The 27,989-nt window shown below is 40.8% G+C and overlaps 1 protein-coding gene across 2 annotated transcripts; it reads left to right on the forward strand.

Annotated features, from left to right (window-relative positions):
• Positions 1–3,736: 3,736 nt before the first annotated feature.
• Positions 3,737–27,989, forward strand: mfsd6a (major facilitator superfamily domain containing 6a). Of its 2 annotated transcripts, XM_019351891.2 has the most exons (8): positions 3,737–4,030; positions 6,284–7,793; positions 12,742–12,839; positions 16,570–16,731; positions 16,897–16,995; positions 17,785–18,071; positions 21,395–21,398; positions 24,698–24,840. In XM_019351891.2, exons 2-8 carry the CDS (start codon positions 6,286–6,288, stop codon positions 24,703–24,705), a joined length of 2,166 nt encoding a protein of 721 aa, XP_019207436.1. In that variant the 5' UTR covers positions 3,737–4,030; positions 6,284–6,285; the 3' UTR covers positions 24,706–24,840. The 2 variants fall into 2 exon arrangements, with proteins under 2 accessions (XP_019207436.1, XP_003446625.1); XM_003446577.5 differs by lacking the exon at positions 21,395–21,398 and having other exon boundaries at positions 24,698–27,989.

Here is a 27,989-nt window from a genome sequence, read left to right on the forward strand (position 1 = left end):
GTAGAGAGCAGAATTGGTGGTTCCATCAGTTACAGCAAGTCGTCCTGAAGCAGCAAAGCAACTCCAGACCATCACACTACCACCACCATGTTTGACTGTTGCTATGATGTTCTTTTTATGAAATGCTGTGTAAGTTTGTTTTTGTTCTTTTTGTAACCCTTTCCAGACGGATAGATGTCAGTGACTTTGTTTGTCAGCTGTTTCTTTAGATCATGACATAATGTGTTCCTTTTTGAGAATATTGACATCAGGTTCTATTTTATTTTCTTGATTCAACAGGTGTGGCCATAATCAGGTCTGGGTGTAACTAGTGACATTGAATTCAGCCTTCCAAAAAATGTGGTTACTCAGAGTCAACTTGGGGGTGGGGGGGGTAGATGCTCATACTTGGGTTATCTTTGTCTATTATTTAAATGTATTTGATGATATGAAAGAAGTAAGTCTTCCAACATGTTCTGGATCTTCCCCACAGTCTCTTCCCAGCTTTGGAGGGTTCCCTCCCAGAAAAACTCCCAAAATGCCCTTTAAAGCATGTCTGTTATGACGGAAGGGAAGGTTGCTGATTACACATGTATACACACAGATAAGAGGGAACCAGCACAAGGATAGATTTATACAAAAACCAGCCAATGGGTAAGCCCGCAGACACACAGAGAACAGAAGTGATTTCTACAACCATTTAGCAATTGTAAGTACTGAACAGCCATTATCTGCTGAGATTAGCAAACCCATGTGTTTATCCATTCAGTTAGCTTATAATAGATCATTGCATTAAAATGCTCCAAAAGGCACCAACAGCATAAGCACAATCCAAAGGTCCAGTTGGCTGACAGCTATATTAGAGATAATCCATTACAGTCTATCTTTTCTGCAGCAGTTTCAAGAGCATGAAAGGCTGGACAAAATTATCCACAATCTCCTGTTGCTGGAGCTTTCATAGGACTTCACCAAGCAAAGCAAAATGGTAAATGGTAAATGGACTGATTCTTATATAGTGCTTTTCTATTCTCCCGGAGTACTCAAGCCCATCTTTTCTACTACTGTTGTTCTTGTGGTAGTGGTTGTGGGTCACAAGGTAGAGTGGGTTAACAGCTAATCATGAAGGTTGCCTGTTCCATACACAGTTCCTGTAGTCTGCATGTTGAAGTAGATGTCGGGTAAGATGCTGAACTCTGAAGAGCACCTATATGACTGTTAGCTTAGCGCATGTGTGAATGCACGAATGAGGCTTTCACTGAGAAAACACTTTGACTGCCCAAATAGAGTAGAAAAGCACTATTTAAGCACCAGTCAATCAACCCTTCTTCAAAGAGGCATGTCCTTTGCCATTTGTTTAGTTGCACTAAATTTCCAATAGGCAACTTGAGACATCCTCCAGACAATTGGCCTGTTGGTTGTTGCCTTCATTCCCATCAGCTCAGATGGTAAATGGACTGGTAGTCATATACTGCTTTCCTACTCTAGTTAAGCACTCAAAGTGTTTTCTTACCACAAGCCTTATTCATCACACCACCCACACATTCATACAGTTGCGTTTTTCTATGCCTAAGCACCTTGTCTAACATTTGCACACACACTCTCACTCCACTGGTTGCAGCTGCTGGCTGTAAGGATCCCATGCTGGGGTCTTTATATGTGCTGGGGCTTATACTGGGCTCCTGAATTAGTTGGAAGTCAGAAATTCCCAGTTCCTAATTGGAAATTTTTTGTGGAACACCCCCTCAACATGGATTTCCCATTCGGAAAGTTGGAGCAGACCAACATCCTCCAAGTTAGCAATCAGAGGCGGCTCCCTTCCAAGTAATAACCAGGCCTGACCCTGTTTAGCTTCCAAGATCAGATGAAATCAGGCGTGCTCATGGTGGTATGGCCTTAAGTTTAGTGTGGCCATTAGCCAAGGAACAAAAAAGCAACCAGAGATGGTGGCACTGAACGAAACAGTAGTAAAGCTGTAAACTATTCATCTGTACTGCCACTGTAGTGATGTATTTTTAGTGATATCTGAATGGCAAAGAACCAAAACAACAGAAACTACCTTCATCTGGAACATCACTCCCGAGTTCCGATGTATCAGGAATATAGTCAGGGGCCACCTAGAGTTAACAGTAGATAAAGGTAGCCTCATTCTGTCTGGATGCAGTTCCTAAAATTGTGCCCTGCACACTTCAGCAGTGGTTTCGTGTGTTCAGCACCTGAGACTGATGCTTGTTCTGGGTCCAGATCCCTCTCCTGCAGCTCTGTTTTCCCATCACCTCCACCTCCATTCATCCAATCACATTTAAAGTTCAAGGAACCCCCTGTAAAAAAAAAAACAAAAACAAAAACAAAAAAACCCCAAACCACTTCTTAAAAAGCTGCAGTGAATGTGTGTTGTTTGTTCTTTTAATCAATAATCATGAGTGTGTATGACTACAGTTCCTCAGGTACAGATTTTTACTGCTCTGAAAATGACTGTGTGACATGAGACGTTATTTACTTCAAGCGGCTGGGTGGAGTGTGTGGTTTCCTGGTGATGTAACTTTATGATGCCTTCCAAGAACTCTCATTGCTCTTGTATTTAAAGGCAGCAGTCCTCACCCACCTGTCCACCTTTGTTAAATATGGAATGAATTATGCTCTTCTGCATTTGCTCTGTTTGTTCTGTAAAGCAAAGAAGGTGTACAAATAAACTCCTTTCCATCTCATTGATTGTCACGGTGTTTGAACCAATTAATTTCTGTCACAAAGAAAAATGGAAAACGACATGACACCTTTCAGACTTGATGGTGATCATGAAAGAACATTTCTGACTTAACAATAGAGCCAGTTTACACAGTTCATGATTTTTACAGCTAAAATATAATATGAAGCCTCTTAAAGAGGAAGGTTTGATTACTGTTCCTCTAAAACTGGGCATGAGTGCAATAAACAAGAGAGTTTCTGTATGATTATTGGATAATAATTTGATAATGATCATAAGAAAGATGCAAAATGCTCCTTATGGTGAAAAATGTTTTATTGTTGTAGACTAATAAGCTTTCAGGGAGTCCTACCGTCACTTTGAACTGCCTTTGTCTCTTTAAAAATGAATTATTGCTGTGTTTTTGTATGTTTTGACTGCGATTAATGGCACTTTCCCCTTTAATTGAGGCACTGGAGACGTTTAGGCGGAGTCGCTTTGTGGTATCAAGTTGCGAGAATTTACACCAGGCAACTACCGGATGTGATGAAAACTTAAAAGCACAACGGTGCCATCAGGTTTGAAAAAAAGTAGGCCACAAAACACACAAAAGTAGCAACATTTTTGTTAAATAAAATGAACAAATGTTTGTTTGTTTTTTTAAAAAAAAAAAAACTTTCTAAAACCGAACATGTTAACTTTTCTAAAACAATTTCTTCCCCAAGAAAATTTTAATTTTTAATTTTAAACTGTTTTCCCCTTTTTTCTAAATACTGTACCAATGTGCTTATGGCAATATTTTATTATGTGTTACCTGAACAGATTACAACATTTTTTTAAACTTAATAATTAAAAAACAAAAAACAAAAATAAAACAAACAGTAAATTATAAAAAAAACAATTATTAACTTTATTCAGAGTCTTTCATTTAATTGTGAAATTTAATTTAAATTGTATTATTTTATATTTCTGGCAGGAATTAGTCCAAATTATCAAATAATTTAAAAATAAATACAATTTAATAAAGCTAAATAAGGTAGCGCATACGTATGAGCTTTATTTTGAAAGTCTTGGCATGTTGTCGTAGAGGTCCCAATGGCGGGCTTGACCGTGGCGGCTCTGTTTTCTGGACAGGTGGAGGCTCCGGTTTGACGAGCTGCCGTTGTTCTCAATACAAAGACAGACGGAGACGAGAAAGACCTGAAATTCCCCCCGAATTAAAACATGAACTTATGTCGGAGACTGTAAATATTTCACAGAAAATAAAAGCGGTAGTTTGAACGTTTTTTGTGAAAAATGTCCGCAGGAGAAGCGAGAAAATTGAAGAGAAACTGCGCAGTCATAGTTTAATGGGAGCGGTGACCTGAGCAGGTAAGAACATTAGTTTCCGTTATCGTTAAATTTGTCCTTTATTTTAAATAAAGTCTCGTGAAATACATGTTTAAAACGTTTAATTTAGGGTTACATGGTAGAAGTCCTGACATTCGCAGACACTTCCTTTGTGTTTAACCGGGTTTAAATGAGCGCCAGCACTTCCTTAGCAGTTCCTTAAATTGCCCCTTAAACGTTCCGACTTTGGTTTGTTTTATACAATTTAAATAACCCGTAGTTTTGTTTAACATGTCTGACACTTCCGCGGAGACCATCACTGATAGATGGACGGCTTACAAACTGGGGTCTGAGGACCTCCAGAGGTTGTATGTTTGCTGAAATATCTGTATTGGTGACTGCTGCTCAGCTTTCAGTTTTATTGTTGTCACGACACACAAGTGGATCTCAAAGTAAGGCTTAGGGACCTTCAGGGAGTCTAACCAGGACCTTCAGAGTACATCCACAAACACTGACGTTACACAGGTCGGATTATAGTACCAGGAACTCGTCCATTTAGAGTCCTTTAATTTGGACAAGGGAGAGTGTACAGATTGTTTTAATATATGTGAATACTGTGACACAGAAATATGATGATTTCATTGCTTTTTACCAATTTGGACAATACTCTACACATTTAGACCCTTCTAGTATGGATTATATTACCTAGCACCCATCAGGGCCATTTAAAACACAGAATCAGATTCTTTGAACCTTTTATTGTATCTCAGAATGCTTGGATTCACAGTTTTTCTATCATGTAGACCTCATGACACCACGTCTAGACCATGGACCACTATGTTGATACTGTTCTAATGTGGATTATTATTCATTACCAAACAGTTTCAATAAATGTTTTGAAAAACAGTTTCAGACATGTCTTTCACACAAAACATGTGATTAAGAGAGTTGTTTTTTTTTGTTTTTTTTTTCTTTTGGCTCCTGGACCACATGAGACTAGATCTAGACCAGGGGTGGGCAATCTCAGTCCACGAGGGCCGGTGTCCCTGCAGGTTTTAGATCTCACCTTGGTCAACACACCTGAATCACATGATTAGTTCGTTACCAGGCCTCTGGAGAACTTCAGGACATGTTGAGGAGCTAATTTAGCCGTTTAAATCAGCTGTGTTGGTTCGAGGACACATCTAAAACCTGCAGGGACACCGGCCCTCGTGGACTGAGATTGCCCACCCCTGATCTAGACCATCACCTCCTGCATTTAGACTCTTTTAATCTATAGATTATGTAATCAAGAAAACATCCAGGAGAGTTTCAAATTCAGATTCTGTGAGACTTTTGTCCCATCTGGAACCAGATTACTTGATAGCTTTTAACCATTTGGTTGTATTTGACACCAGGCGTCGATCAAAAATGACTACATATTAGAGAACAAAGTGCATAGAAGTAGTGCAGAGGACTTGGTCTGAGTATAGAGTCCATTTGTTAGTTGTCTGAATGATGAGGGTTACTCAGACCATGGCTGGTGAAGTGAGTGTGCAGGGATTGGGTGTGGGGGATGGCGTTAGCTGACAGTCCGAACGGCCCAGGGGAAGAAGCTGATTGTGAGTCTGGAGGTGTGGGACCTGATTGACCTGAGTGTCTACCAAAGGGCAACCGGTCAAACAGGTGGTGGGTGGGGTGCAGGGGTCACCTGTGATGGTCCTGGCTTTCCCGAGACAGGAGGACCTGGTGATGGTGTCCAGGGGTGGCAGAGGGCAGCCATAATCTGGATTATATTACCCAACATAGGTTCAGGTTAGGAGCTCTGTTTAAGACATAATCCTTAAGTTAATATTCCATAATGCCACTCTGAATAGATGGTTTTTTTAAAGCAGCTGGGCTTGTCTACAGTATTCAGAACTGCCTAAATGTTCCTCCAGAGGCAGATCTATTTATACCGGTTGTTTGATTTTGGCCACAGTCAGACAAGTATTGTTTTTGGAAAGTCTCCAGAGAACTCAGCCCTTTCACAGAAACACAAAGACATGTTGTGATCAAGGTTTGCTCTTTTTGTTTTCTCTCGTAGTCAAACAAGTTATTCACAAATGTTCTTTTTCTGTTTTAAAAATATTTAATATTAAAACATTTCTCTTATTCTTTCGGGTTATTTCTGGGTCCTATTAGCAGATTTCTGTTGTAACTTATATTGTAGCAGAAAACTACTAATGATGTCTCACAGTGAAGTAGTTACATGATGAATTTAGCCTCATTTGGTTACTGTGGCGTTACCCTAACCCTCATTTCCTTATCTTCCAGATATGCCAGCTGACGACAAGGTTGCCATCCTGACAGATGATGAGGAGGAGCAGAAGAGGAAGTATGTCCTCGCTGAGCCCTTCAACACCCTCTCCATGGCCCAGCAAGAGGCTGTCACAGCGCCACCAGGGCCCGGCTCTGAGATGGCGCCTGATCAGGCGGCAGCGGCGGCCTCACAGCCAAATTCCATGGACTGCTGCGAGAGGATGTGCCTCCGCATCAACAGCCACCTCCTCATCTCCAAAGTCTTCTACTTCTTTTTCTATGCTGCCTACGGCTCGTTGCACCCACTGCTGGCCGTGTATTACAAGCAGCTTGGCATGTCAGCCAGCCGCAGTGGGCTGCTCGTCGGCATCCGCTACTTCATTGAATTTTGCAGCGCCCCCTTCTGGGGTGTAGTAGCGGACCGTTTCAAGAAAGGAAAAGTCGTGCTGCTGTTTTCCGTTCTGTGCTGGTTAATGTTCAACTGCGGCATCGGGTTTGTCAAACCTGCGGAAATGGTATGTGAGGAAAAGGGAAGTTCTCTCACCACGACGCTTCCGCCTGTGGTGACGGTCCAGCCTCAGGAGAACGTAACACAACCAAGCAACTCCACTAACCACACCAGAAGTCGGCGAAGCCTAATGGAGGTGCGTGAACTCTTGGACTCCTACGTCGTCGTGCTCCACAGGCTGGAACGTAGTGTGGATGCCAACACAACCACAACATACCCTCCATTTAATTTACTAAACACCACCCAGCTTGTACCAAACACCACTCTGCAGGCCACCACCACGACCACCACTAGTCCTGCTCCAACACCCGAGATCATCTACAACAGGGACCAGGTGGAGTCCATCTTCCTGCTCATCCTGCTTGTCATCATTGTGGGCGAGTTCTTCAGCGCCCCCGCCGTCACCATCGTGGACACGGTGACCCTGCAGTATCTCGGTAAAGCCCGCGACCGTTACGGCCTGCAGAGGATGTGGGGCTCTCTGGGTTGGGGTCTGGCAATGCTGCTGGTGGGGATTTGGATTGACCACACTCATATCACTGTGGCAATCGAAGGCACTGGTTGTGCTGTGCCGGATTATCGCCTTCACAACTACCAGCTCGCCTTCATTGTCTTTGGTGTTCTGATGGCTGTGGCGTTGATTGTGGCCACTCAGTTTTACTTTGAGAATGGTGGTGAATACCAGCAGGAAGTTCCAGAGGTGGTGGAAGACTCAGCGAACACTGAGAGGGAGTCAGTCGCTTCAGACCAGTCCCCCAGCAACCCCGACACCACCCAGGAGTTCCACTACAGTGACCTCCTGAAGCTGCTGTGCAGCGTGCGCTACAGCTCCGTCCTCTTCGTCGCCTGGTTCATGGGCTTCGGCTACGGCTTCGTCTTCAGCTTCCTGTACTGGCACTTGGAGGACCTGGGCGGGACCACCACGCTCTTTGGGGTCTGCTCCGTCCTCAGCCACATCTCAGAGCTGGCTGCGTATTTCACCAGCCACAAGTTCATCGAGCTCGTGGGACACATCAGGTAAGAACAAACACTACAAAGCACTAAAGCTCCTCCTACATATACAGAGATTTTCTCTTCACACATCAGTTAGTAGCTGGTAGTTGGTTGCTAGCGAGCATGCCAGGTTCCACTTGCCTGGTTAACCATAATACCACTCTCTCACATGTCTGCCAGTGTATCTTTGAATTTCATTGGTTGCTCTTTAGTCGCTTGCGTAAAAATTTGAAAAGTTTCGCACAGGACCTGTCCACTTTTGCGTCGTCAGTGGTTGTTTTGCATGTTGTCATTGACATTTTGTGTTGTATGTTGCTGCTAGCTGCTTCCTGTGTTGATATTCCTTAAGGCTGCTTGGAGATCAAGTTTACTTTGAACTTATTTTTTGACTTTTTTTGTCCCAAATATTTTTGTTTTTGATAATCATGGGAACCAAAACAGAAACATCTCATCTGGTAATTAACTAATGAATTATTTACTAGTTATTTATTATTATGCTGTCAGGTTTCACATAGGTGATGTTCCCCCTTAGATACACAGTACTATCTCTCCTTCTGGGCTATTTAGAGAGCCAGTTCATCTGTATTACCAAAGCTGGGGCATGATTTTCTTTTTCCTCGTGTTCAGCTGCCTCTGATCGAACTCTTCCGCCATAAAATCAAAGAAATCTGTAAGCTGTTTAAAAAAAATCCATCTTCTCAAATAAATGACCAAAAACAACTTCCATGCTTTCTTTAAAAGCTTTAAACTTTTTAAAAGCAAAAACTCTTGATCAACCATTTAAACTGTGCATTCATCGCATTAATGGTGGGTCCAAACAGTTCAGTCATCGCCTCGCTGTGTTTGGTGTCAGAGCCGTGACAAGTGAGCGCTCCTCTTTGGAACAATGCTGCCATTGAATTCAGGGTCGGACCCTTCGGGTAGCTTCGACATCTGAGAACGAGGGGTTAGATTTCACAGATCCATCTCTGCTGTTGACTTTCAAAGAGCTCTCAAGTCTACGTGAGGTGAAGATGGAGCAAATTTAACTGAAGTACTTAATAAATACACCTGCAGGACATGCTGATATTTCTGTTCCTCACATTAATCAAAAGCCTTGTACGAAGCCACTGATAGTTGGGAGCATGCAGCAATTACTCAGACAAAATGAGGCAGTCATAGAAGCTAGACGAGGTCTATAATGTACCTGAATAATGAATGATGAGCTCAGTTTCTCTGGTGTCAGAAGTGGAGTACTTTCTGTCCTTTGTTTTACTTTTAGAGGCCTCAAAAGAGAAGAATTTACTCACCTGTTCACTGGCAAAAAGTGAAAATAGTGGGACTAACTGACATGACTGTGACTGTGGTTACCAGGCCTCCGGTTAGCAACGAAACTTTTATTCATAATGTTTCAGAGTATTTCTATTCCCCTCAAGGCTGCTGATTATCTTAAACTACACACATTTCACTTTTCCTTTATTTAGAATAACAAAAATACAGAATGTAATATAAGTTAGTACATGAGCAAAACACAGGGCATGAAAGTAGTAATGTCTTTGTTTCTCCACTGGAAGTTAGAAGATTAAAACTGGGGAATATTTAGACTTATCTAACTTTAAAGTAGAAGCAAAAATATAAATAAACTGAACAGGAATGCTCACTACAAGGAGGTGCTTATGCAAGAGATCAGTGGGGATTTTTATACGGACACAGGTCAGAAGCTGTTTGATTTCAGTGCCTCTGACAGACAAATCAGGCCATCTAGGTAATGCACATCATCGCCGTAAATGTCAACAAACGGAAAAATGCAACAATAGGATGAAAAACCATCCAGCTGCTCGCTATCTCAGCTTTTAAATGTTGTAATATGTTGTAGAGCAGTCTGGGTAGTGTCATCTAATGGGCAGAGAGATAAACGTGTTTTCTGTTCAGCCTTTTGCAATTTAAAAACAATAGTTTTCAAATTTTTACATCAACATGAGACGAGGAGTAGGAAGCTAATAGAGAGGGAGAGCTTCAGCTGTTTGAGGATCGGTTTGTCGTTTTTCTGATCCAGCTCATTCCTCAGATCAGCATCTTCCTCCTTCATACAGTCCTATGACGGATGTCCACGCTTGTAAGCACTGTCCAGAATATGCGCCTTGGGAACTTCTGCTGGCCACCATACGGCTGCGTTGACGTGACAGACCTCAACTTTCTCTGTGATCACAGTGGGGACTTTTAGTTCACTTTCAGAGTTGATGGTAGATTTTTAAGTAACTAGAAGCATTAGCAGAAATGTTTTTGGAAGTCATCTTTGCTTCTCGAAGCTGTGAAGCCTAATATCATTTCCCATGTTTCATTTTAGCCAATCAAAAGCAGCTTGCTGTGCCATTATTTCATTATGTGTAAAATCTGGACACACTGGTTAAAAATATTAACAGTAGCTCCTTTCTGTTCATATGCATTGAAACCTTTAGGAATTTTAAAGCAATGAGAAAATTTCACCTGTTTTTGAAAGCACCCTTTCATAGAAGACAGTGACAGCCTTTACAGACCCACAGGCTGTCTGGTTCCTCTTAATCTGCATTAGTGACTCTGTGTGTATATTCAGTCTCATGCAAACACGCCCTTCATCTTGCTGTGTGTTTTCAGGATGTGACTCTGTCTAGTGAGCACACTTCCTGTTTCACTGTAGCGTCTGAGCAGCAGCTTCCTCTCTGGTGGTCACTTGCTTTCATTTTAACCGATGAGAGCACGTTAATAAGTGACCTCAGGCTGAAGGTTTAATGTGTTGACCCTTTTAAACCGACCTGTTAGCACAGAGACCATCTGCTACTGCTCAGATGTGCTCAGTTTAGCACTTAATGGAGTCCATCTTAGAGGACAGACTTAACTCTTAATGTCCAGAATCTAAAGATGTACTTTCTTGTGAGGATTATCGCAGTTTCCCACCACACCAAATCAGATAATCGCTGTAAACAGAGGTGCAGTAAACATTAGCTTTATTTATTTGTTGTTGTTGTTATTTTTAAAGTTTCTGTTCTCTGCTTTGTTGTAACACTTGAAATATTTTGGAGGTTTAGATCATTATCAGGCAACAAGGCAGCCTGAAAACATCATCACAACTTAAAATTCATACTTCTTCATTTGAATACTTCCAAGTTCACATCTTTAAAACATGTCTGGGTTTGCTAGTCAGAGTTTCTAAGCTCTTAGAGAGAGAGAGAGAGAGGGACGCTAAATGTTAAGCAGGTCAGATGTTGGTCAGTCGCTCTGCACCACTGCAGCAAGAGCTGAACGTTATTAGATCCCTGTGCTTGTGTGCAGGAAATGTATTGATTGTACCCCGTTAGGCCTGAACATGAATATGAAAACCACCTGTGCCCAAAAGGCCACAGGAACAACTTCTTCAGTCATATAACTTGTATTTATTTGGCAACAGACTGGCTGTCTGTAGGCAATAATAGGCGCAAAGAGGGTGCTGCAGCAAAAACTTCTTTGTAATTGCTTTGGTTGCCAGCAGTTTACTGTGCTTGCCTGTAGTTTGCATGGAAGACGCCGACTTGTCTGCAAAAACTTGCCAACTACTCTCTAAGCCAGGGGTGCCCAATCCTAGTCCTCGAGAGCTACTGTCCTGCAGCTTTTAGATTCATCCTTGTTCCAACACACCTGAATCAAATGAATGTCTTGTTATCAGGCCTTTGCCAAACTTGATGGCATGCTGAAGAGGTCATCAAACCATTTGATTCAGCTGTGTTGGAGTAGGGATGCATCTAAAAGCTGCAGGACAGTAGCTCTCGAGGACTAGGATTGGGCACCCCTGCTCTAAGCGATCGTGAAGCTGTGAAAAGTGTGAAGGGAACCATACAAGTAAATAAAAGTTGTGCCCCTTTGAAATGTTTTTGAAATGCCGACTATTTGGTGTCATCCATGTAACCAAAGCAATCGAAACAAGATTTTTGGTGCAGCACGCTCTTTATAACTAGTTTCATAATAAAGGTGGCCAACCAGTTTGGGGATACACATTTTTCCCTATCAGCCAGAGGTTGCCAGGACTGACGGTCCAGTCTCTAGGCCTGTGTGGCTGAGGCCTAACAGCTCTCATTCGTTGTTATTATCTTTAGGAAATGCTGACAACACGACTTTTCCCTGTAACGTTGTTTTCAGCGAGCGAGCTTGTAGAGTTCAGTGTTCACACACCCAAAGAACAGAGTGTGTCTGTGTGTTCAGTAACGCTTCAGCTGATGAACAAACATTAAAATAATCCCGGTGATGAGCGCGATGAACTCGGTGCGTGTTGTGCCGTATTGTTCTCGAAATGGCAGCACAAAGCCTCCTTGATGGCTACGAAAAGCACCACAGAAGAAGAGCAGAAAGATCAATGAGGCGAACAGTTAAATACAGGCTCATATAACTGAAATACATTTCCTGTTTTTGTAGCAACAAAAAACCACCAGAATAAATCAGTCAGCTGACTTTAAAGACTTTTTACCAGCTTCAGTGTTTGTCAGTTTTTCAGCAGTATGCTCTGTACCATTGGGTCATAACTTTAATATTTATTGCAATAAAGAAACAGTTAAATAGCACAAAATATTTTTGTCTGATAAACAAACTGCAGCAGGTTTGGGTTTAAGAAGAAGGACAAGCAGATCCAGACGAACTGATGCTCATTTTTAGTTACAGGATGAATTTGTTGTCTTTGCTGATGTAGAAGAACAAAAGAGCAAAGCTTAAACAAGGATTCAAATGATGAACGATTATACTGACTGAAGTTGTGGCCTTATCACAACCAGTTCATCCTAATGGTCATGCTTCCAGTAAAACTAAGAATCGGGATGCTTACAGGATAGAAACAGTTGAAGACATTTCTTCAGTCCTTGGAAAGATGTTATTAGGATTTAAAATGCATATCAGTCTTACCAAACATCACTAAAGCAAAGAAACAACAGCTCAGGACTGAGTTGGTAATTAATTGCAACAAGTCTCATGTTTCTTCTCTTTCCTTCCTTAGAGTGCTGTACATCGGCCTGGCCTGCAACACAGCTCGCTACCTGTACATCTCCTACCTGGAGAACGCCTGGATCGTCCTGCCCATGGAGATCCTTCAAGGTAACCCTTTCTGTGTCTGCAGGGAGTATTGGGACTTTAGGACCCAGAGGACAGGAAAGGCCTGGAAATGGCTTTGTTTGTCCAGCATGGTGCCTTATCAGACAGCGTTTTTCTTCCGTTTCAGTATCGTTGGTTAGCAGAAGGCATTCAGGGCTGCAGCAGATGACAGAAAGCTGTAAAGTACGAGAAAAAAACTGAAGAAGAGGGAAACGGCCCGGATTCTCAACCGCATGATCTATATTACTGTGCTGTTTCCTTTATTGTTGCAGCATTGCAACATAAAGAGAGGATATTAACAGAGGTGTCGTCAGAAAGAACGTGCAGGGCGCTGCCGCACTTGAAAATAACAGAGAAAAAGTCCTCTTTCTCTTAGTCATAAATCAGTCAAATGCAAACTTGCAAACCATGTCACTTTTTTTCAGCCCGGATAATGAACGCTGGCTTTTCTGTGCAAGCAACAGCTTTCTCAAAGCAGGGCTGATCAGTTTTAAAAAGGAAAATACTGATAATATGACGTCATAGGTCCTATTTATGAGCGGTTTGTTTCCTGTTCGGGAGCTGCTGCGGTTTACAGAACACTTAGCAGCAATCTGTCTTCTGTCTTTCTGATGTTCACATTAATGAGCTTTTCAGTCTTCACTCAGTCAGTTCAGTTCCTTTGTAGGCTCAGATTCACAGTTAGTGGAAACTAAAGCCACAGTCAGCAGCAACACAAATTTTAGAAATCTAAAACATTAATACATTTTTTTACTAAATATACATTTTATGTTTTTATTTTAGTTTTTTTTTTTTCATTTTTATTTATGTATTTTTGTAAGTATCATTATTTAAATTTTATTTTTCTATTTTGTGTTTTTATGTTTTTTAATTTTTAATAGTTTTATTTATATATTCTATTCAATATTAAAATATTTTTATTATATATTAATTAATTTGATATATTTATATTCCCATCACATCATATGAATTGGCATCCCAGATCATTAATACTGTATTTCTAATTTATCTTTGACTTTATGTAACCAATGCAAAGTAAGGTGAGAAATGCAGTGTATACAATAAAACTACAGTGAAGACTTGAGCGGTGAACAGCTGCTCTCTGTGGCTCACTCTTTGCATGAGACATCCGCCCTGAGAAAACACCTAAGCCTCGCAGAATAAACACGTGAAAGCTGCACCGGGGCTTCAGCTCTAAGTGCTCCACCTGTTGGTTCAGCGTTACGCTGAGAATGACACAATTTCGAAAAGTCTAAAATTATATTTAGCATTTGTAACACATGCGGTGTAAAAACAGGAAGGGCTGAGGCAGCCTGCTTTTTACCTTGATACGATTAGCTGCAATCACGTTACGCCTCATGTTCAGGTCTGCAGAGAGGAAGCTGAGCTGAGGTGATGAAAAAAAACTGTCACTGCAGTTAAATTAAACATATATGTCAGCATTTATTCCCTAGAGGCCACAAATGGTTGACACTTGGCAGTGGAGAAGTAAGAAAAATAATTTAATTTGTGACATTTGACCTTGCAATGCATGAAAAGTAGGGCTGCACAATTAATCGTTAGAAAATCGCGATCTCAATTCATACTTATGTGCGATCTCATTTCCAAATGACGATGATTTAAAAAGAAAAAAAAAAAAAAAAAAAAGATGACGCTTGTACCGCATTTTGATCCGGGACATAATCTGCATGAAAACAAGCGCTCACTCTTCCTGCTCAACAAATGACAAGGGCGGAGCCTTATACACGTGATACAGAAGCCAGCTGGCAGGGAAAAAACAATGGAGAGCACGTGAGAGAAACTGCCTGAGGGGAGAAAACACAATGAGCGCAGAGGAAAAGCTCGCTGATGGCGGTGAGAATGACAACCGCACTGTAACATTAATTCCAAGAAAAGGTTCTCATTCCTCCCTCCTGCCCCAAGTGGAGGAGTTCAAGTATCTCGGGGTCTTGTTCGCGAGCGACGCTGCACCGGTCCGTCGTGGTGAAGAGGGAGCTGAGTGTAAAAGCGAAGCTCTCAATTTACCGGTCGATCTACGTCCCTACCCTCACCTATGGCCACGAGCTGTGGGTAGTGACCGAAAGAACGAGAAACAAACAGCGGAAATTAGCTTCCTCCGAAGGGTGGCTGGCCTCTCCCTTAGAGATGGGGTGAGAAGTTCAGCCATCCGGGAGGGGCTCAGAGTAGAGCCGCTGCTCCTCCACATCGAAAGGAGCCAGTTGAGGTGGTTCAGGCATCTGACAAGGATGCCTCCTGGGCGCCTCCTGGGTGAGGTGTTCCGGGCATATCCCACCGGGAGGAGGCCCCGGGCAGACCCAGGACACGCTGGAGAGATTATATCTCTCGGCTGGCCTGGGAACGCCTTGATGTTCGCCCGGATAAGCTGGAGGAGGTGGCTGGGGAGAGGGAGGTCTGGGCTTCTCTGCTTAGGCTGCTGCCCCCGCGACCTGGCCCCGGATAAAGTGGAAGAAGATGGATGGATGGATGGAAGGTTCTCATTCCTCCGTGTGGAAGTTTTTTTTGGTTTCAAAGAAGACGATGAGAGTTAAAAAGATATCATTTGCAAGCTGTGTTTTGCCATAGTAGCAGCACCGCAAGCTAACACTACGAATTTGTATAACCACCTTAAACGTCACCATAAAGTGCAATATGACGAAGCTGTAAAGGCCAAGAAAGTGACAGGACAAATCCGTCCCGGTCAACCACCCAAGCATCAATAACGGGAACCTTATACAGCGCTTCCCCATACCCATCGAACTCCCGCAAGCACAAAGAAATTACAGAGGCTATCACTTACCTCTCTCATCACCTTACACACGGAAAGAATACTGTTCAAAATGTTATTGTTAAAAGTATTTTAAGGTTTTGTACGTAAGAGTAGACAAGTGTGACATTTGTTTTTATGTTCAGTCTCAACTGTTACGAAGTTGATGTGCATTTAATAAGTGCAATAAATATTTATATTGGAAAAGAAAATTGTGAGAGAATCGTGATCTCAATTCTAAGCAAAAAAATCGTGATTCTCATTTTATGCAAAATCGTGCAGCCCTAATGAAAAGCCAAATTCTCATAGACTTTATTTAATCCCACAGTAGAGCAATTCACTTGCTGAAGGGCCAAGAAGAAAAAGGTGAGTTAGAAATAGATTGAGATAATAGATAACAATAGAAAAATAAATAAAGAATGCAGCAGTCAATATCTGCAGGTTATTGACACTTGATTGGAGTTTGGAGGCAGCACAGAGAGCTGATCTTTGTCTAAGAGGAGGCATTAATGTGTGAACATTAATGCTGCAAGGTACACCAATGCATTATGGAGGCAACACCCTGCATGTTTAATATCATAAACTCGTGCAAGTCTGCTAATATGAATGCTACTAATAGCAGTGTTAGTAGCTTTAATATAGTTTAAATTCTGCCTCTGTGCTTTTCAAATGTGCCCTATAGTCCACTAATGAACGTTATCCAAGCTTCATGACATTGACTTTAAATGTTGTGATGAAATGTTTAAGCAAACTCATTTTCAACTGAAAGTGTTTTTAAGTTGAAAATCTGGCCAATTGTTAAAAAACATAATAATTTCAGAGGCTCTGCCTGTATTTCTTCAACACATGCTGCCGATGTAATGACTCTAAAGCTGAGATGTTGGAGTTAATTGAATACATCGGGATGCTTGAGTTTATTTAAATCCAGATTCAGCTGTGACCCTCTGTATGTCCCTATATGTCCTCCAGGTGTGACCCACGCCTCAGTTTGGGCAGCTTGTATCTCCTTCCTGAGCGCCGCGGTCCCGCCGGCTCTCAGGACGTCGGCACAGGGAATCCTGCAGGGCCTGCACCTTGGGCTGGGCCGCGGCTGCGGAGCCATGGTCGGAGGAGTATTCGTCAATTATTTTGGTATGAAACAAGCACGTGAGGCGAAAATTGTCTTGCAGCACACTGGCTAATGTTTAAATGCAGTACCGGTGTCGTGTAAGTGGTTTTGTTTGAGCTGCTTTAGGGTAGGAAACACAGGCGAAATATGAGTTCATCTTGCTAATGGTTTCCCTGTTTGCTCTGCAGGTGCCGCACAGACGTTCAGAGGAATCGGCATGGCCTCCCTCGTCATCCTCCTCATCTTCTCCTTCATCCAGTGTCTGACCGGAGACAGTGAAGGCAAAGGTGGGAAAAATGCATACAAATAAACAGGATCGCAGATATGCACATTAGGCATGTTTTGTATGTCACTAAGTGGATCGCAGGTGTATAGTTTCTGCAATATTTAGAAAACTACAGCATTAACTAATCTTGTCTAATAAGAAGTGTAAGAACACAGCATAAGAATCACCTTCTCAAAGGAAATGGATGGAAACTTGTCTTGTCGATGTTTTTTTACACTTAAAAGTAGCTCCATAGTGTTGAGGTGTACAGATTTGCCTAACAAGTGAAAGATTCCTGGTTTGATCCCAGGAGGAAACACTAATGCCTTGAACTTAGCCCCTTGTGGATAAAGGAGTAGCTTAAAAATTAAAGCTAAAACTATGTGATCCGCAGTAAACAAAAGCTGTGCTTCCTGTTGATATTTTGAGCCGGATGTTGGATCACGGCTGGTGATGTTTCCACTGCTTTTGCTGGGTTTGTCCCTCGGGGTTGGGTCTAAGTGTGTCAGGATGTTCATGAGTGATGTGGATTGGTGCAGTTTTACAGATAATGTGGTAATGAGAGGGCTTTGATCGAGAGGAAAGCTTCTGATTTACCAGTAGATCTACATTATAACCCTCACCGGTGGTCATGAGCTCTGGGGAGTGACCAAGAGAGGTGGAGGAAAAGTATGTCTGGAATACCCTGCTTTAGATTAGCAGAACAAACTGTTTTAACTGATGCTTTTGCTGTGACATGATACACATTCAGATCCTTAAAATCTATATTTTATGTCGTTTCGTGTTTTCTTCCCTCGGCACCTTCTTCCAGAGGACAAAATGCTAGCAGAGAACATCCCTGTGCCCTCTAGTCCAGTCCCCATCGCCACCATCGACCTGGTGCAGAGTCACGCCACCGACGGCAGCCCGGCCCCAGTGCGACAGGCTCCCTTGTTGCCAGTAAGGAAGACCAAACATCAGGAGGATCAGGAGGACCCGAACAGGCCGGCTTGGATGCTTTCCGGTGCCCCCTGGGTCACAATTGCCTTCGCCTTCGTCCAGATCAAAGAGATGATCAGCCTGGCAAAGAACAGCACTCGAGACCCTCACCCACTGCAGGTGAACAGACAGTAGCTGAGCAGAGTTTGTTAGTCATGAGCACATGAAGAGAAAAACAAAAATCTGATTTGGGAACTAAAAATGTGAGAACTAGTCATTTTGGAAGACTTACAGTAATGTTATGTTTGGTTCAAGTTGTGGGAATATTAAACTGGGACTCTCCTGAACAGTTTTCTGTCTTCTGCAGTCAATTTAATACAGTTTTATTTATAGAGCGCCATATAGCAGTATCAGTGGCCTCAAGGTACTTTATACTGTCAGGTAAATAATAATAATAATACAGAGAAAACCCATCAATCAGATGACCCCTGTGAGCAAGCACTTGGTGACAGTGGGAAGGAAAAACTTCCTTTTAACTGGAAGAAACCTCCAGCCGAACCACATCATCAACAGTGTGCTATGATTACAGAAGCTAAAAGCCGCAGCAGGTCTCTGTCACTCTCTGAAGCCTCAGTATTTATCTGTGCATAGACTTTTAGCTCAGTCTTTTCAGGAAAGACAAAGCAAAAAGGGTACGAAAAGTGGCTAAATGTAGAGACAGCTCTGTCAGCAGTGAGGTGAGCTGAAGCATTTAGATTTCCACATTAAAGAAAAACTAAAATCGGTGATTGCATAGTTGAGAATTTGACATCCATATAACAAATATGTTTCCCAGAGAATTAGATCATTTTTGTTGTGATGGCAAGGCAGGATCTACGTGTAGCCGTGTAGATGTTACACACTTTGTTAAATTAGTTAGTAAATGATACCGTTTTTAATTAGTGACAATAAATAGTGGAGCACCAATCAGCTGCCGCTGTAGTAGGGTCTTCATTTCATGGTACTCCTCCTCCACCATTTTGGAGTGCAGCTGGTGATGCTAGTCCTTGTTCTGTCAAGCTGGAGGTCAGCCCCACATGTAGAACCCTGCAGCAGGTGGAGAAGTGGTGCCACCACAAGGTCTGCTGCAGCTGCAATCCAAGAAGGTGGAGTTTGAGTTAGAATAAGCAGGGAATGAAACCTGAGACAACTCAATACCACAGCAGCAACCTGACCTGGTTGACCTGGACTTTCAAAGTAAGAGTGATGTCATTGTGCGCTGAATCGAATATGATAAATGTATTTATGTGTACATGAGGGGTGATCAGAAAGTTCTGAGAGCAGATACCTGAATATCAAAAGCCTCACCTGATTTTAACTTCAGCTGATCTCTAATCAGATCAGACTCGAGTTCTCAGACTGTTTTCAATGTAGCTGCTTTTTTCAGAAAGGCCTGTTACGTCCGTGTATACTTGTGGCTCTGTAATGTGAGCTGGATGTCCTCCACTGCTTCAGAACACTGATCCTTCAACTTTAGTTCCAGTTTTGGGGAATGCACAAAGTCACAGGGAGGCAAACCTGGTACAGTGGGCAGGAGGTGAGCGAGACCTGTGTTCAGTGCAGTGGCAGTCTGCATTGGGAGGGACCTGCGTGGTTGTCCTACGCAGAGCTTTACAGACAATTGTCCGTGTGTCGTAGCAGTGCATTATCACCAGCAGCTTTCTCAAAATATGTTGAACAACCAGTAATGTGGGCTACTGTAGCTGCTGTTACTGCTGTTCTTTAGCTTAGAGCCGTTCCCAAGTTTATTTTGGGCTGATGGTTTGTTCCAAATTACGTTCTTTCCAACTAATGGTAGGATATACGAGCAGTTCAAGATCAAAAATAAGTCGTAGAAAGGGGGGAAAAAAAGGAAGTAATTTTAAACCTAATAGCTTTGATAGTTCAGTTTCTTTTTAAAATGTAAGTTTTCAATGTTTTAAACTGGAAATTTTAGACTCAACAACTAAACCCAGGTTAAAAAGTCCAAAAGAAATCGGAGCAGAAAAATTGGGTTTCAATTTTGGGATCGATCGCAAATGGTTTGATCCTCAAGAATTAAACCAAAAGGATTGTCATTATCATCCAAATCAGCCTGTTAAAGTTCATCTGAGCCTACAGCAGGCATATTCAAAGTAGTATAACTGAAGTAACCTAACAGTTGGACATGGGTGTCTGTATGAAGCCAACAACTGGCTGTCAAATAAAACAAAGAAAGTATAATCCAGCAGTTTTTCAGCAGTGCGTATTATTAATTTTCACATTGACCTGGAGGGTCAAGAAAATACAATACTAAACTAATTATTTTTTTTAATTGACTTTTCTTTTCTCCTTTTTCCTTAACTACATTAAACTATCTTAGCTTCACCTTCTTTTATGTCCTGTTCCCTGATTTTCTTCAGACTTCTGCAGCTTGTCTCCTCACAGAGTTTCTGTTTTCACACATGCTCTGAATAAATGATTTGATTAGCTGAGAGAATGAGTTACAAAGCATACGACTGGTCAGTGTGTTTCCTGTGTGCATACGTTGACTCCTGTGAAAACAAAGAAAAAGCTGTGCAGATTAAAATTATTTTACCGTAAATATTAGAAATGTTGTGGAGAGTTAAATAACAAGAAAAGAAACTAAAGGGTCCAGGTCCCAAATTCTTATAGAATTAACATGTATAAAAGTTTTAACAGTGCAAATTTCAAAACTATATTTTCTGTATATCGGTTTGCATATTTAAAATCACAGAAGTCTGAAGCCTGTCAGAGCTTCTTGTGCTGATTGTTTTATTTATTCATGTTTTTTCATGTTTCTTCCCCTCACGGGTGATCTTTGCTCCTGTTCTAGCACATTTTCAAACCAGCAGCATCTTATCTGCGTGATTTATCATCACCATCTGCTATACCCTGTTGTTTTTTTTTTTTTTGAGAACTGAACAAAGTCCTTAACTCAACATAGCCAAACGCCAGCGTTAATGCTTCTAAACTGTTGACTTTTAAGCTGAAAACTGCCCGAGACCTGGCATTCATTACCAGATGCAATCCGGGTCAGCCCGAGGCACGAGTTGCTTTTTGTAGTATGTAAGTGGTCAAACCGGGACTTTCAGGAAGAGATCTAAAAATAGCAGCCAGCCTGTCTGGTTAAAAGAGGATGTTCCTGATGATGACTTTACTGGCGATCCAAACAGGAGTAAAAACAAATCAGACTGATCAACAACTATAAAAATAAGAAAACTGTTAGAAGTGAGCTCGGTCAGTTATAGACATCAGCAAGATTTAAATCAGGGAAGGCTTTTGATTTGTGGACATTTTACATGGTGTGTAAATTTTTTTTTTTTTAATAGCCACATGCCGCTGTAGCTGCTGTATTACAAGGCGGCGTGTCATAATAACTCACTGTTTCCATCTGTTGTGTCTGAACTGTCTCTTCTTCATGCTTTAACTCACTAATCTGACACTTCCTCCTGACTGGCTGCCCACACACACACACACTGAAGAAAGGTGAGATGGTGTTGCGTGCAAAGGTTGATGGAAAACTACTCTGTGTGTGTGTGTGTGTGTGTGTGTGTGTGAGTGCGTGTGTGTGTGTGTGTGAGTGCGTGTGTGTGAGAGAGAGTGAGGTGGGGGTGTAGTTCAGGATTTTCTGTGTGTGTTTTTTCATGCATGGGGTGATAACGGTGACTCAGGCATACCTGCGTATGTGTGTGGGGGTTGTGGGCGTGTACATGCATGTACGTCTTTGTGTGTCTGTGAACCGCCCACACCTGACTCTTGACGTCATGTGAGGCGCTTACATGTATGGGTTACTCCCCGGTGATGTCACCTCCAACCCCACCCTCTGGGGGCGGGGTCTGAGGTCTGCTTTTGTGGCCAGGAGCTGATCACTGAACTTTACCCCTGACTGATGAGCTATTTAGATAATCTGTGCTCAGTAAAGCAGCTACTTCAGTCTTTTGTTGCTTTGATGGCACTACTGCTATCTGCAGATTGTCCCAAAACAATATATTCTGTTTTTAAATATAATATATCTTTAAAATACAACTGTTATAGACTTTCTGGCCAAAACGCACTTAATAGTTTTCATAGTTAAAAAAATACGCATATCATTTTCTTTGCTGAGAAAAGAAGATGATATGCATAAAATAAAATTTTTTGCCTTCTTTTTTTGCTTCGCAGCTCTTTCTTGTGTTATAAATAACGCATGCTTCTTTTCTTAACATTGGTACATTTTCACTCACAAACTGTTTTAGCAATTTAGACTTTTTATTGTGTGACCATAAAAGTAGGTAAAAATGTGACCTGCCAAGGTATGGCAGAGATGCAAATGAGCTTTAAGCTAACTCTGGTACAGTGGCTCAAATAACAACATTTATGTTAGTATTGTACACAGTCCCTTTCAAATAAAAATAATGAATATTATTATGTTATTATGTTATTTTTTATCAAAATAAAAAATAACATAAATATCACCTGTTTGTTTTGGGACTCAATGTTGGCATCTTGGCCAAACAGTGAAACGCTGCGTCCATAGACTATATGGGTGCATCACAACCTGTTAATTGTGCTAAGTGACAGACTAATTGGAATATAACTCACCAAAACCACAGCATAAACTACTTGGACGTGCTGTCTCTAACTTTAGTATCCAGATAGAATAGTTATAAAAACAAATCACCACGTGTACAGTTTTTATGAAGAGTTATACTATTCATAGAAGGGGGAAAAAACACTTTTTATAGCAGTGTGTACATATTTTTAAATTTATTCCCATTTCCTTGTTGCGATTACACAACAATAACTGTGTTTAAGTTAATAATTACAATTGCAGATAAAATGATGTAATGTTTGCTATGGGAAAAATGAGCATATCTTTTTTTTTTTTTTTCTTCTCCATAATGTAGCAGCCGTGCAAGCAAATAAATCAGATTTTGTCAGAGTCTTATTTAATCAATTTGATCTGAAGATTAAATAAGACTCGTAGCTGCACTTTGCTCTGAGTTTAGTTTAAACACAGTAAAATGATAAAAAAATAAAAGCCATGCTGAGCAGTAAAGCCTTCCTATAAGGGGATAAAACACAAGATTTTCATTAAAGCTGCTAAACAAATGTAGGATGAAAATTATAACAGCTTTTGTGTCACTGAATTCAATTTTAACAGTTTTTAAAATATTTTTACAAACATAAAAAAAAAAAAATCTGTTAAACTGCAGAAAAAAAAAGGAAGAAAAAACACCGACATCTGTGAAAACAAACACTAATGATGTTAAAAATAATAGGAAACATATGGTGGACATATATTTACTTTATAATGAAAAGCTAGCTTTGTTTAATATATTGATTCTTTTTTTTAATGCAGTTAAATTTGTTCATTTTCGTATCCTCAGCGGTTTTTTTGGGGGGGTTTAAAGCTGCTACTTCTAATCATTTTTTCACAATATTTACTATCATATGACAGCATTTCATTAAATTTTCTTAATCCATCCTTGGTATACTTAAGTTACATTAAAGCTGTGTGCAGTATTCAGTGGCTGTGTGATTGCAGCTGCTTCCTATTTAAGACAGCTTCTCTTTGCCAGATGAAGGGCTAGCATTTTTAGTTACAAGTAAATGTCTTTTTTACAAGTTAAATAGTGTGGGAGTGAGAGTCTGTTTGCAGTTATGAAACTGTAAAACACTGCAGTAAGCTCTGGCAGTAAACACAAGCTCACATCTAGGAGCCACTTTTGCCATTTTTGTACAATAACTTCAGGCTATTTAATGAAATTACGTATACGATGACTATTTGGTGAGTTACAGGCCCTCAATATACATACAGATGCACAATTTGTAATACATTCAAGTAAATGAGATTTACTTATTTAAAAAAAAACCATTTAAGCCCTTTTTAAAAACTGAAGCCAAATCAATTTTACACCCAAAGCCAAAAATCTGATCTCATGGAAAAGCATCATCTGTAGTTAAATGACAACATTTTAATGTGTGTTCAGCAGAGGAACAGGAACCAGAACTGGTACCCTGGAGTTTCGATCTGTTTTCCAATGATTTAACAGAGAAAATATCAAAAAGAGCTTTTCAGGTAAACTTTAAAGGGTCTTTTAGCATCTGAAGGGTCTCATTTTTACCTACATTTTAGTACCAGACCCATCTTCTAGCTGTTTTTTCCTCCTGGGTCAGAATACATTTCTAATGTAGTCATATTTGAACACACTGAGCGTTGCTTATGGCTCTAAAATGTAGAAACAACATCAGTACTGACATGTTCTATATAATAGTTTTAACATCACTCGACAAACTCGTCGAGGTTGAAATTTGGTTCAAATCTTTCAAATTTAAGCACAGAGGTGTCGGTTGCGGTCGTGCAGCCTCGCTAACAGTGCAGTAAATCTTTTTATTCATTAACCACCGGCAAACACGTTCAGACTGCACCGATGGTGCCGTCCAGCCTGAACCGTACAGGCTCTTTAGAGCGCCTGGAACAGCCAGGACGAGAGAGCTGAGGTCTGAAGATGACCTGGAAGCAGTCAGAGTAGCAGAGGAAGTTCAGGGAAGGTTACCCGATTCTTAAATACTTGTCATAGTTTATACGTTATGTAAACAACTAGTGTTAGCATTAGCACCATTGTATCCATGTCTTTGTTGGCTAGTAACAGCTCAGGCAGGTTTTTCCAGCTAGCCTTTTGTTGGAAGCAGTTAGACATGATCTAGCAGATGTAACCTAAACTGTTGTTCGGTGATTGTGCCACATGTTCAACTGGCTTCCTGCCAGCCGCCCTCAATGTTTTTGTTTCTCATGTTGCTAGGTGCCTAATGAGCGGGCGGTGGCCGAGTACGAGGCGGTGGCGACTTTGCACAGAAACTCGAGCGATGACGGCGCACACCCGCCGAAATCCACCATGGAAACTCCCACGCAAGCAGACACCACCCACACGTCACACACAGACTCTGACAAAGACCAAACGCACCCTGTGTCAGACGGAGGAGCGCCCAAAGACAATCCGGTCTTCACAGAAGAAAATGCACATTGAATGTTCATTTAAAAACTATTGAACGCACACACAGAGGGCTTTAACCCCGGTGTGTTTCATTACTGCAAAGTGACCTGTCTAAACAAGTTCATCTGTCCACCAGTTCAGTGTTAAAATCCTATTGTGTGGTGAAGTGATTCCTCTGCAGTTTATAAACACTGTGTGCCCAGATTATTCTAAAAGCTAGTGTAGTGTGTACATATGATCGTGAAATGGGGGATTATCCTTGAATACTGGAAGCAAGTTGGAAATGGTTTAATTCTGGAGGTGGAGTGGTTTCTAAACTTCATTAATGGATGGTTTTTGCAGCAGGCACTTTGGTTTGAAACTCTGATCTCTGCGCACTGCAACACCTTCCGGTGGACTGTGAAGGAAATTCCTTCATTTGTAAATGTGCCTCTTGATATGTTATTTAACTTAATTTACTTTTAAAATGGGAAGAAAACTGTTGAACTGATTTTAAAAGAAGTAATGATACAACGTGCAGCTTTGACTGGACGACAGCACAAATGACTTCATGGGTAGCTGAGGATTTTAACTTGTGGCAGGGTTTTTTTTTTTTGTTTGTTTGTTTTTTGTTTTTTGTTTTTTTTGTTATCGTACTGTAACACAGCAGTTCCCAATCTGAATGTGCCACAGATCATTTTCATGGCCACGCTTCAAATGTGTGGAGCTAAATTCACAATAAAAGCCTCTCAGTTGTGTCTAGCTGAGTGCTTTTAATTTGAAGCAGCAGCATAAGTAACTAACCATGAAAACTACCACATACTGAATGAGAAATACAGCACACAGAGAAGCTTTACAACAAGTTTAAATTCAACCTGTGATTACTTAGTATATAAATAAAAGAAACCTTTTCTTTAATGCACATAAAACAGAGGCTTTCTTTTCTACTGAGGGCCTGCTTTTCTAAAAATCAGTGTTGTTTATTTTTTTTCTTGGGGAAGTTTAATCCATTTAAGTTAATGTATCATTTTAATGTTTCTCTAAAAGTTAACTAATATCTGTTGTTCTGGAGCTCTTTCTACGATCCCCAAAGATTTCTGTAATTAAAAAAATGTCACCTTTCTCTTCCCTCCCCATAGAAATGACCTCTCCTTTCTCCTTTTCTTTGTATAGTCATGATGAGGCACAATAATGTAAATTTAGAGGTAAATAACAAACAGTAAATTATACATTACATGTGCACACTTTCACCAAAGTTTTGTCTTTTTTTTTTTTTTTTTTTTAGTGTTCTTCCCCTACGTTTCCACTGTTGCACAGAAAAAGGAAACAGAAATAAAACATTTGCATAAAATGAATCAAATTGCAAAGACTGCAAATATATTGGTGAAAAAGTCACAAAGTGCATAAAAATCAGGCAAATATAGTTGCAGTAAAATAGGTAAAAATACATAAAGTTTAATTGCGGGACCAAAATAATTTCTAATACTTTGGTAATAAAAATTTGAAATAATAATAATAAGCACAGCCTGTGACGGCACACCTTCACAGTGCGTGAGTAAATGTCTGTCTCCAGATTAATTTGAGAGATTTCCTTGAAAATATCAAGATGATTTCTCCTGTGTGATCTTTTCTGATTCTGACATGCAAATATTTAAACTGGTGCTTATTAAAATTGGGTTTAATTCATTCAAGCATAAAATAACCTCCGACTGAAAATCTGAGTGTAGACAGTCTGTAACCATAACTGTACAATGAGAATGATTCAGGTTAATGAAAAGGCAACCACATGAAATATAATTACAGTTCAGGTAGTTAATGGCACCGTATTATTCGCAAGATTATCATGTGTGGTGTTAACGCGATCTCCATATATTTCATGTCTCAAATGTCGCGGGAATAAAGCGAATAACCGAGGCGTAAAAAAAGAAAAGAAAACAACGAGCTCCGTCACATTCAGGTGGATGGTAAATTAGTTAGTTTGCCCCTCATATGACAGTTGACATTGATATAGTTATAATGTGGTTTGAACTATCTGAAAAACTGTTTATTACAAAAACAAGTACTGTTGGTTGTTTATGTATTTTTTACATAAGCTTGCAATAATTTGGTTACGTCTGTGGTCTGTCTGTTGGGAATCTCTGTAATACTTAAAACTGTATTTTTCAAATTTCTTAAATGCATTTAATTTAATTTTTTTTCAGTGCAGTTTCAGGTTGTGGTACCTTAAAAATGGACAGAGCTGGAAATGGGAAGAATATTTTTATTCTTGGACTCTACTAGAGTAGCTTTGTATGATTCACAGTTCAAGATAATCCGTATTTATCTTAAAATGGGTCTCACTTCATCCCTTTGACCTGCCTGGGAATACACTGCACTCACTTAAGGAAGCGCTTTGATTCCAGCAGACGTGTTTCAGAAGGGTCTCTATGCTCGGGCATAGAAATCAGATAGTTTCAAAATAAAAGACCCTCTGTAGACTGAAGATTACATTTCTAAAACACTCCTGATGTGATTTGAAGAGATTGCAGCATCCCACACTCAAACCTAGTGTATCCCCAGTAGGGATGACAATATGTAAGGACATCTGCTCTTACTGACATCATAAAGAGCAAAAGAACTACCTGATAAGATGGCGTTTGGAGTTTGTGGCTCCAAAGGGTTGCTTGTACGTACGTTTTGCCCATGTTTAACGTGAGCTTCGGCCACTGGAACGATGGATGCAAAAATATAGGAAAAGCAGAACTGGTCCACATAAAGACGTTACATCCTCTACCTTTGTTGCTCCTTGACAAATCAGATTTTTGAAGTCTCACGGGAGGAACTGCTGAGTCTGTTGATTCTCGTCAGAGCTGTGGTGAAGAAGTGCCTCTTTAAACTTCTTAATCATCATTATTGTTCTAACTTCTTATGATGAGATGTTGAGCAAAGACCCCTTTACTGTGCTACACTACACTCCACTGCCAACAGCTGACACGCTTTCTGCTTCCTGTCTTTTATTTTCATGCCAAATAGTTTTCAGTATTGAGTGGTTTTGTGCCGTTTGTGTAGGAAAGCCTTAAAGATGAAGCTATTCTATGTACTGTAATGATGTGCGGTCAATTAAAGGACTTTTTGAAAACAA

This window comes from Oreochromis niloticus, linkage group LG23 (assembly GCF_001858045.2).
Source record: "Oreochromis niloticus isolate F11D_XX linkage group LG23, O_niloticus_UMD_NMBU, whole genome shotgun sequence".
Lineage (NCBI taxonomy): Eukaryota > Metazoa > Chordata > Actinopteri > Cichliformes > Cichlidae > Oreochromis > Oreochromis niloticus.